The sequence below is a fragment of the Geotrypetes seraphini genome, chromosome 2 (genome assembly GCF_902459505.1).
Source record: "Geotrypetes seraphini chromosome 2, aGeoSer1.1, whole genome shotgun sequence".
Taxonomy (NCBI): Eukaryota; Metazoa; Chordata; class Amphibia; order Gymnophiona; family Dermophiidae; genus Geotrypetes; species Geotrypetes seraphini.
In genome coordinates this window covers 505,916,989-505,928,212 of record NC_047085.1, presented here as the reverse complement: position 1 = coordinate 505,928,212, position 11,224 = coordinate 505,916,989, and the positions used below count along the sequence as shown (strand labels likewise).

Genomic DNA, 11,224 nt, shown 5'->3' with positions numbered 1-11,224 from the left:
ATATGGTTTGCACCCTGTGTGGATCAGTTGGTGTCTTTTTAGATCTGAAAGGCAAATGAAGTTTTTATTACACTCAGTACACGTATGTGGTTTGTACCCTGTGTGGATCATTTTGTGACTTTTTAAAGTTGAAAGGCGAGTGAAGTTTTTATTACACTCAGTACATATATATGGTTTGTACCCTGTGTGGATCACTTGGTGTTTTTTTAGATCTGAAAGGCGAGTGAAGCTTTTATTACATTCAGTACACGTATGTGGTTTGTTTCCTGTGTGGATGATCCTGTGTTTTTTTAGATCTGAAAGGTGAGTGAAGCTTTTATTACACTGAGTATACGTATATGGTTTGTACCCCGTGTGTATGATTTGGTGTATTTTTAGACCGGAAATCCAAGAGAAACTTTTATTACACTCAGTACACGTGTATGGTTTGCACCCTGTGTGGATCACTTGGTGTGTTTTTAGACCTGAAAGGCGAGTAAAGCTTTTATTACACTCAGTACATGTATATGGTTTGTACCCTGTGTGGATCACTTGGTGTGTTTTTAGACCTGAAAGGCGAGTGAAGCTTTTATTACACTCAGTACACGTGTATGGTTTGTACCCTGTGTGGGTCATTTTGTGGCTTTTTAGATGTGAAAGCTGAGTGAAGTTTTTACTACACTCAGTACACGTATATGGTTTGTACCCTGTGTGGATCATGCTGTGACTTTTTAGATTTGAAAGCTGAGTGAAGCTCTTATTACACTCAGTACACGTATATGGTTTGTACCCTGTGTGGATCACTTGGTGTTTTTTTAGATCTGAAAGGCGAATGAAGCTTTTATTACACTCAGTACACATATATTGTTTGTACCCTGTGTGGGTCTTTTTGTGGCTTTTTAGATGTGAAAGCTGAGTGAAGCTTTTACTACACTCAGTACATGTATATGGTTTGTACCCTGTATGGATCATTTTGTGACTTTTTAGATGAGAAACGCAGGTGAACTTCTTATTACACTCAGAACACGTATATGGTTTATACCCCGTGTGGATCACTTGGTGTTTTTTTAGATGTGAAAGCTGAGTGAAACTTTTATTACACTCAGTACACGTATATGGTTTGTACCCTGTGTGAATCATTTGGTGCCTTTTTAGAAGTGAAAGGTGAGTGAAGCTTTTATTACACTCAGTACACGTGTATGGTTTGTACCCTGTGTGGATCACTTGGTGCTTTTTTAGATATGAAAGCTTATCGAAACTTTTATTACACTCAGTACATGTAAATAATTTCTTATTTTTATGATCGCTTTTGTGCATTTGGAGTTCTTTCTGGTGTTTTTTTCCTTTCTCCTTATCAAGGAGGAATTCAGAAGTCACTTTACCACTATTATGAATTTGGAAGGGTCTCTCTGCAAGGTGTCTCTTGTCCTCAGGGATGTTACCATCATTTCTCTCACATTTAGTGACTCCCTCCTTTGTGGCTCCTGCAGGGTTTCTCTGTTCCTTTGATCCCTGCTTAAAATTATTTGTGCTAATGTTCTCAGGTCTCTGGGAAATATTCTCATAGATATTTTTTGACTGTGTTTGGATTTGGTCCATCTCTATCGGATCTTCTCTTTGACTCTTTATTCTCTGCCATTCAGGTCGGATCTGATGATCTGCTGGATATAAACAGAAGTTATTTCTCATGAGTTAGAAAACAGCCGTGGTTTCTAAGATAAGACTTGTTTATAATAAAAGATAAGTTATATAGGACCAGAATTATCAGTTTCCTATATGCGAAACATTTTTGAGCATTTATCTTTAGACAGTGCAAGTTTGTGAGCTGTTCCTTGGAAAGAGTTAAGGGAGTCAATTTTATAAAGGTGCCAAAAATCTGAGTGCTCCGACAGTAATCTATAGGTTTTGTGTGTAAGTATAGGAAAACACCAAATCAGAATCCACTCCTTCGCTGACGACCTACAACTCTATCTTCCCCTAGGTCGTCACCGAGACTCACAAATCAAAATTCTCCAGTCTTGCTTAACTGAAATAAAGATCTGGATGACCGTAAACAAGTTACAATTAAATGAATCCAAGACAGAACTTCTCTGGATCCACAAAGATCTATGCGTATATCCCCATCCGTCCTTTTCCTGGGCTGCAAACACCCTTACACCCAAAGACAACGTCCGCAGCCTAGGAGTAACTCTTGATTCTAATTTATCAATGACAGATCACGTATCCAAACTAGTATCATCCTCCTTCTACTACCTCCGCCAGCTAAAAACCATACGTTCCTACTTCTCAGAACCTGAATTTGCCCAACTACTCTACGCTTTTGTACTATCCCACGTAGACTATTGTAACACTCTACTAGTAGGCCTGCCTACCAAAACTCTCTCCCGCCTCTAAAGGGTGCAAAACGCTGCAATCCGCCTTCTGAAAAACCTAAGCATCCATGACCATGTTACCCCTGCATTAGCTTCCATGCACTGGCTGCCCATTCAAAAACGCTGCACCTTCAAGGCCCTGGTCCTCGCTTTCAAAACCTTCCATGAAACGATTCCATACTACATGAAAACTAAACTACAAATCTACTTCCCAAAGCGACCATTGAGGTCCCAAGGAGAAAAACGACTGACCATATCTTCTGGCCGCTCCCTCAAAACTGAAACTGCCCGTAAACGTTCCTACTCACATTTCATACCTAAACTTTGGCACACAATCCCTCCATCTGTCAGATCACTAGAAGGACTCTGGAACTTCAGGAAGGCCATAAAAACCTTCCTCTTTACTAACCCAGCGCCTTAAAGTCGTTCACCCTGAAATGCCTCCCTGTCAACGCACCTATGCCACCTAATCTCATCACATGCTACTTAGTGCATATGTTTTATTGTCATGTCTATATTGTAAATTATTGTCATGTCTATATTGTAATTTATGTAAACCATGTCATCTCTGCTCTGTCTGGATTATTATGGATGTACTTCGTAACCCGTTCTGGGCTCCTTTGGGAGGACGGGCTAAAAAATTGAATAAATATGGGTACCGTCCAAGACAGAAAGAAAAGCAGTGGTTGCCTAAGTCAGTGTTTTTCAACCTTTTTTGGGCAAAGGCACACTTGTTTCATGAAAAAAATCACGAGGCACACCACCATTAGAAAATGTTAAAAAATTTAACTCTGTGCCTATATTGACTATATATAAAGTAATTCACTTGAGTGCCACCGCCGCCATCGGGAACAGGCCGGCGCCAAGTTCTCCCTGCTTCTCTTCCCCGCGGGGCCGACCAACTCTCGCCACCTGTCGTCAATTCTAAAGTCGGAGAGGACATTCTAGGCCAGCCAGGCAGCGATTGGCTGGCCCAGAACATCCTCTCCGACGTCAGAATTGACGCGAGTGGCGAGAGTTGGCCGGCCCCACAGGGAAAAGCAGGGAGAACTTGGCGCCGGCCTGTTCCCGATGGCGGCGGTGGCACTCAAGTGGCTAAAGAGACGCAGTTTGCCGGCCTAGGGACAACACTGGAGGGTGGCCAGCTGTGCACCCCCTTGGGACGTAAACCCGGGGTGGGGCAGACAGCCCCCCCCACCCTGGTATGCCACTATCTGTACCTCACTCCCTCCCTATGACCAAAAATTCTCCTTTCTTCTATTCCCCGTGTACACAACCATCTCTTTCCCTCCCTTCCTCTCTCCAAAGTCCATGCCTTCTGTGTCCAAACACTCATTCCCTCCCCCACCTCAGCATCTCTTTCCCTCCCTTCCTCTCTCCCAAGTCCATTTCTTCTGTGTCCAAAAACGCATTCCCTCCCCCACCTCAGCATCTCTTTCCCTCCCTTCCTCTCTCCCAAGTCCATGCCTTCTGTGTCCAAAAATCCATTCCCTCCCCCACCTCAGCATCTCTTTCCCAAGTTCATGCCTTGTGTCCAAAACGCACTCCCTCCCCCCTTTTGTGTTCCGTGTTTGCCTCCCAGCCCATCTTTGCAACTTTCTCAGCAAAACGAAGCTCAAGCCGCGAGGCTTGTCTTGTTTCCTGCCTGCCCTGCCGCGCACAAATAGCCGAACGGAAGTATTCTCCGACGTCAGCGCTGACGTCGGAGGGCAGGCTTTGCTTAAGCCCTCCCTCCAACATCAGCGCTGACATCGGGGAACGCTTGCGATCGGCTATATGTTAGCTGCAGGCAGGAACAGAAGACGAGCCTCGCGGCTCGAGTTGTATTGAACTCCGCGGGTCCCCCGTCCAGCTCTCTCCTGTCCACGTGGGGCGGACTGCCCCTCTCCCTAGACTGTGGCCTAGGACCCTGGGGGAGCCCAGGCCCCCTGTCAGCTCCGGGCCCCTGAATGCAGGACTGGTGGTACTGCCCTGATGGCGGCCCTGACCGTACGGCACACCAGGCAACATCTCACGGCACACTAGTGTGCCGCGGAACAGCGGTTGAAAAACACTGGCCTAAGTGACCCAGCTTCTGTAAAATCTAGGCTGGGTGATAAACTGCAGCAAGAGTCACTTGGCTCCGACACAGTCCTTGGAATACCTGGGAATTCTGTTCAATACAGATTGGAACAGAGTCTTTCTTCCAGAAACGCACAGAGCAAAGCTTAGGAGTCGGTTTCTGGCAATAAAAGACAGGCTAGCTCCGATGGCATGACATTATCTTCCATTGCTGGAAACGACAGATATAGTATCCTGGGTGAGAGCGCATTTACACCATCTATAGGCGATGCTGCTCTCCTGGTAGTCCCCGCAGTCGGATGCATTGGACTTAGTGCTGCTTTGGACAAACAGCTCTGGCAGCCTGAACTGGTGACTGAAACCACTGGTGACTGAAACCTATCTTAGAGAATGTTTGTTTTTTGCAGCCTGTATCTGTTCTTTGGGAGGAAGAGTCTTAGTTGGCTACTCCTTGGGTTTTGGCCAGGTACTAATGACCTGGATTGGCCACCATGAGAATGGGCTATTGGGCTTGGTGGACCACTGGTCTGACCCAGTAAGGCTATTCTTATGTTCTTATTCTGAGCGCCATGTTTATTTGCGGATCAAGCTGTTCGCACCCGAACACTACGACCCCCGAAGAAGCCTTATCAGGCGAAACGGGTCCTGTCGGGCCATTGGGTGTACGGGTCAGGCGTTTGTTTGCCGCACCAGCAGTAACTGGATAGCTAAGTGCTGCCTTTACTTATTTATTTATTTTTGCACATTTCACCTTTAATTTGGTGCTTAAATTAAAAGAAGTTTTAGAAAATGATATATGAAAACCCGATGAAAGAAAAACTGCTTACCTGCGTCTTGCTGTCTCAATGCTATTATTGAGCAGTGCAGGGATCTGAGGGTTTCATATGATCCTATATTGGCTGTTTCAGTCAAGATTTTCACAAGTTCGTGTTCTGCTCGCTTTCATCAGCCCATTTTTTTCGATGTGCTCACAGATGCTGTCCTTTATCAGTGCTTCTACCATCTTGCCCGGAACTGATGTCAAACTTACCGGCCTGTAGTTTCCCGGGTCTCCTCTCGACCCCTTTTTAAAGATAGGTGTAACATTTGCTATCTTCCAGTCCTCCAGGATTTCGCCAGTTTTCAAGGATAGGTTGCAAACTCGCTATCTCATTTTTTAGTTCTTTTAGTACCCTAGAGTGGATTCCGTCCGGGCCTGGTGATTTGTCGCTTTTCAATCTATCTATCTGTTGGAGGACATCCTCAGTACAAATTCTCAATTATGTCTAATGGCCAACAGCCCAGAATAACAACTGTCATCTCACTTTGTCCCAGATATTCAGTTAATTGGGTTCCTACTTACACTCCCCTGTAAGGGCCTAGAAGCCCACAACCTATACCCTAAAGCAACTTCTAACATTTCCTGTTATAATTTGACCCAGAACTTATTCTCACCTTCCTTCTAGAGAGTTCTGTCCTTCTGCGTGGGGACAGAAATCCCACCCATCCCCAGAACTTATTCTCACCTTCCTTCTAGAGAGTTGCGTGGGGACAGAAATCCCACCCATCCCCACCCGGATCCTCTCCATCCCCACCTGTCCCCGCCAGGATCCTCTCCGTCCCCACCATCCCCGCAAGGAATTTCCTCCATCCACGCCCGTCCCCATAAAAAGCAGCAATTACTTCTGACAGGATCATCAATTCCAGTTTCTTTTGTGTTTGCGCTGCTGTTTTCCTTGTGGAATCTCTTTGGTGGAATCCTTTGTTTTCTGTTCAGGTAATTACTTATAAACCCCATCTTTTACTAAGGCTGACGTGTCCATTATATAATATGGACGAACCCTGCTTCCAAAGCCTTCCATCCCCGTGGGAGTCCCGTTGGCTAGAGGGGTGTCCCCGTGGGAGTCCCGCGGGCCAGAGGGGGGTCCCAATGGGAGTCCTGTGGGTTGGGGGGATTCCCACGGGACCTGCAGGATTCCCGCGATCCCCGTTCCCGTGCAGATCTCTACTTCTTTCTGAAATCTCTGCTTTCCTCCCGCTAATAATCAGTATTTCCACCCCACCCCTCCTATGGGCACCCTTTTTTGCTTAGATAATAGCAAAGCAGTTTTGTTTTACTGTTGAGGCTTTTTTCTCCATTGAATTGAGATTCCCATAGTCACTAATGAGGGACCTTCCATTAGACATATACTAGAAGAATTTGCGACTGGGTTCAGATTTTTTCTCACCCTTATTTGGTCCCATTTATCAATAGGAAAAATATTTGTGTCACTTCAGCTTCTGATCTCTAACCCATGTGTTGTCCTGAGGTAACAGAATATCAGCTTCTAACTTTTTTCTTTAAATATACTTATCTTGTGATTAGATTTTAAACCATTTGCCTTCCAGGATCTTTAAGTAGGTCTGTCTCCCTTACCCCCTTTTCTACCACCCCTCCTATTCATCGCAAAATATAGCTTCTACCCATTTTGGATCCAATCTCAAAATGGCTGCCAGGACTTCTACTACTATTTATCATTTCTATAGCGCTAAAAGGCACACACAGCGATGTACATTTGATATGTTGTAGATGGGCCCAGCTCTTGAAGAGCTTACAATCTAATTTGGACAAACAGGGATTTGGTAATTTCTTGCAGAGATGAACATAGGTAATTTTACAGTGAGTGGGACTTAGGAGGTGAAAACAGCCTAAAAAAAGTGGGCTTTTAGCTTGGATTTGAATACTGCTAGAGACAGAGCCTGATGTAATGACTCAAGCAGTCTATTCCATGCATACGGCACAGCAAGATAGATGGGACGGAGTCTGGAATTAGCAGTGGAGGAGAAGGGTATGAATAGGAAGAATTTGATCATTGAACGGAGTTGGCGGGGGAGAGCATAAAGAGACATTAAGGAGAGATATTGAGGTGCTGCAGAGTTGTAGGTCAGTAAGAGGAGGTTGAATTAAATTCAGGAACAGATGTAGGGGCTGCAGACTTGTAGGTCAGAAATGGATGGGGAACCATTGAAGTGAATTGAGGAGAGGAGTAATGCGAGTATGGCTATTCTTGCGCAATTTAATTTGTGAAGCAGAATTTTGCATGGTTTGGAAGGGAATGAGATGGGTGAGTGGAAGACCTGAGATAAACAAGTTCCATTTAGCGAGAGGTGATGAAAGAGTGTGGATAAGGGTTCAGAAAGGAGAGCTCGTATTACGGAAATATAGAAGCAGTGACAGGCTTTAGCAGTTTGTTGGATCTGAGCGGAGGAGAGGAGTCAAAGATGACCTTGAGATTGCAAGCTGATGCAACATAGAAGAGGAGGAAGTGGGTTTAAGCAGAAAGATACAGAGTTTGGCCTTATCCATTTTCAGTTTTAGATAGCAGTGAGATATCCAGGCATCAATGTCAAATAGGCAGGCTGAGACTAGGATTTGGATTCCTGTAGAAATATCTGATGTGGAGAGATAGATATAGATCTGGGAGTCATCCCAGTGATAATTCTCATCTCTTTTGGAATATCATACCATTCCTATTGCACTGGAAATAAATTTATCCCTTACCCAGAGAGTTCAGCATCTGATAATTCTCCTTCATCACCTCCCTGTAGAGCTTCTTCTGCTCTTCATCTAAATACGCCCACTCCTCCTGGGTGAAAGAGACAGTGATGTCCTCAAATGTCACCGGTCTCTAAAACATAAACCAGAATCACACTCAGCATCTTCTGCAGCACCTCCATAAAGAAGCCTCCCAGGGTTGGTGCTCATTGGGGAGAAGGAAAATGTACATAATTTGAAATGATTTAACACACTATGCCAGAACAGAGTTATATTTCAAGAGACCTCCCAGTCTTGGGGCTCATGAGGCAGAAGGACATGCTTTTTGGTGTATATTATTCACAACCACATAACACTCAGTCCCAGAGCACTTCTCAGCGCTGGGCTCAGCAGGGCAGAGGGAAAGATTTCTGTGTGTATATAATTTGCAGACACATAATTCACAGTCCCAGAGCAGGACTATAGCAAAAGGAAGCAGTCACTCCCCTTGTGAGACTCTGATCTCTCTCCTTCCCCTCAGGAGGGTCCCAAAGTGTCTTTCCTCAGTCCAGGTCTGCTCAGGGTCCTGACTCTGCACTATCCCAGGTCAGAAAGCTGCAGCAGTGTTGTAACAAGAAGGAAGAAGCTGGGGGACTCTCCTACCTGGGCAGAAGCTCCCTCGGGCATTTTCCTCTCTGCTTTTGTACTTTCCAGGATTAGAAATGAATCTGGGGCTCTTTCTACGGCTGAGGGTTTCTCTCCTGTCGTGTGGCAGAAGGAACAAAGAGACAGGAAGTGAGATTTGGAGCTCCAAGGCTCGTTTCCTGTTGGGCACAGGCTGATGACATCACAAAGGAGAGGCGGTGCTTCACATTGATTGAGAAGGGCAGGCTTGTCTTCTCGGTTCTGCTCCTTTCAGTGCTGATTGGTCAGAGAATTGATGGGGTGGAAGAGTAGTAGAAAGTTCCGCCCACTAGCACGGAGAGGGAGAGGGGGGAGGAGCTTCAGCTCCTGTCCGCACTCATTGGTCAGAATGATCCTGAGGCGGGGAGAAGAGGAGTTTCAGGAGGGAGAGAGAGAGAAAGGGAGGGAAGGAGAAGGAGCAAGGGTGGAAGCGAGTAGGATTATTTGTTCGACACAAGGACATTGTGTCCCCCCACCTCCATTTTATTTTATTTTGTAAATTTATTTAGATTTTCAATAAACATAACAGTATATGGAAGTCCAAAAGACAAAAACAATTTTACATAAAATCTCAAACAGTCTTGTATTCTCGGTTCTGCTCCTTTCAGTGCTGATTGGTCAGAAAATTGATCCACTATCACTGAGAGGGAGAGAAAGAGGAAGAGGAGTTTCAGCTCCTACTGGCACTCATTGGTCAGAATGATCCTGGCGCGGGGAGAGAGGGAGGGAAGGAGGAGCAAGGTTGGAAGCAGGCAGACCTTGCCCCCCCCTCCCTCCATGTTTTATTTAGAATTTTCAATAAATGTTTACAACAGAAACATAATAGAATATGGAAGTCCAAAAGACAAAACCAATTTAACATAAAATCACAAACTAGGAAATTCCATCTAGCCCTCATAAAGTGGAGAGGAGTGCTATTATACAAAAAGGACAGAAATCAAGAAAAACACAGGAAAGAATTATCTCCTTAACTCTTTAAGCATCTATTTCAATTATTGCTCCTCAATTGAAATCAGTTATCTCTCATCTAAAAATAAAGATCCCCTATTTTTGATCAAGAAACTGTGTTAACTGAACAGGATCCCCCAAAAATATAATCCTTACTTTGATAAGTTTCCAAGCATTTACAGGGAAACTTCAGGAAAAATGTGGCTCCAATCTCCACAACTCCAGGTTTTATGCTAAAAAGCCCTTCCTTCTAAGTTGGGTTGATCTTGCCACATCAGAGAACATTTGCTCCTTTGCTCTGCAGAGTAAAGCATTTTTATTTTTTTAAATAAAGGTTCATCACCATTGCCTTATCACTCTCACTCAAAAATGTTACAAGTAAGGTAGCCCTAGACTGTATTGTATCCTGAGAGTCTTCAAGAAAGTCAGTCAGGTCTATGTTAACAGACTCTAACTGGTCCACTCCTTGTTGCCTTCATACTTTTTCTGTAACAGGTATATAATAAAGAGTAGAGATAGGCACTGTATCTGAATTCTAAATACCCCAAATCTCCCTGCGATACTTTCAAAAAAGGATCTCTGGGGAGATTAAATGAGTTTTACGAAAATTTATCATCCTAGGTTTTTTTTTTTTTTAATTCTTTATTGATTTTTAAACGTACAATAAGTGCATCAATATAATATAACAAATAGATCATAAATATATCACTTAATAGTCATCAAGAGTATACATAAAATGCTATTAACCCCCACCCTCCCCAACCCTTCCTATTATATAATCAAATACAATGTACAATATACATTAATAAAATAATAAAATTATCTCCCCCATAATTGAACCTGTTAATCAAGGGAAAAGAATCATTTAATCATTGCAATATTTTGTTAATGGCTCCCACACATCTTGAAATTTTCTAAAAACCCCCGCTGTATTGCAATATGTCTTTCCATTTTATATATATGACATAGGGAATTCCACCCAAAATGATAGTTTAGCCTACTCCAGTTTTTCCAATTGTACGTAATTTGTTGAATGGCAACCCCGGTCATTATAAGTAATAATTTGTTATTAATTGAAGAAATTTGATTTTTTGCTCTCATTGCCATACCAAACAACACAGATATGAACTCTTTACGTTTTTCTGGGTCTTCGAATAAAAGAGTTTTATCTTTATAGGTGACTAGCTGATGCCCCGGCTTTGCACGGGTATTTAATTATAGCAATAACACTGTAAATGGATTCAAATTAAGATACTTTATAGTGGTGAATGAAATTATTTTTTTACAGCTTAATAAAAAGTACAATATTCAAATTATAATGTGAAATATTTGACAAAATGAATACAATACAACTAACGCAAAACATGATTATAAACAACAATTTTAGTTTCACCTCCTGGAGCAAGAACATATAAATTATTGGGTGAACCCACCCTTGAGCAAGCAACATAGAGTTGTGGGCCGCGAGACCCCCAGAACATATCACCCCAGGTAGTGAGGGATCTGCATACCAAGTTTCGTTCAAATCGGTCAAGCCGTTTTTGAATTACTGTGAGAATGGCAGCTTTTTACATATTTTCCATTGACATGAATGGGTGAAATCTGATTTTCTGTTTGTAGCTCCGCCCATGTGTGCAGGTGGGCCGCGAGACCCCCAGAACATATCACCCCAGGTAGTGAGGGATCT

The 11,224-nt window shown here is 43.5% G+C and overlaps 1 protein-coding gene across 1 annotated transcript in view; it reads right to left on the bottom strand.

Moving 5' to 3' along the window:
- Positions 1–846: 846 nt before the first annotated feature.
- Positions 847–11,224, bottom strand: part of LOC117354958 (zinc finger protein 99-like) — a gene marked incomplete at its 3' end in the record, with an annotated part of 66,544 nt that continues 56,166 nt past the window's right edge. Inside the window, exons 6-8 of the mRNA XM_033932916.1 lie at positions 8,569–8,729; positions 7,933–8,059; positions 847–1,640 (exon numbers count right to left, since the gene is read on the bottom strand). Of these exons, the coding sequence (XP_033788807.1) occupies positions 847–1,640; positions 7,933–8,059; positions 8,569–8,729 (1,082 nt within the window). The remainder of the gene's footprint in view (positions 1,641–7,932; positions 8,060–8,568; positions 8,730–11,224) is intronic.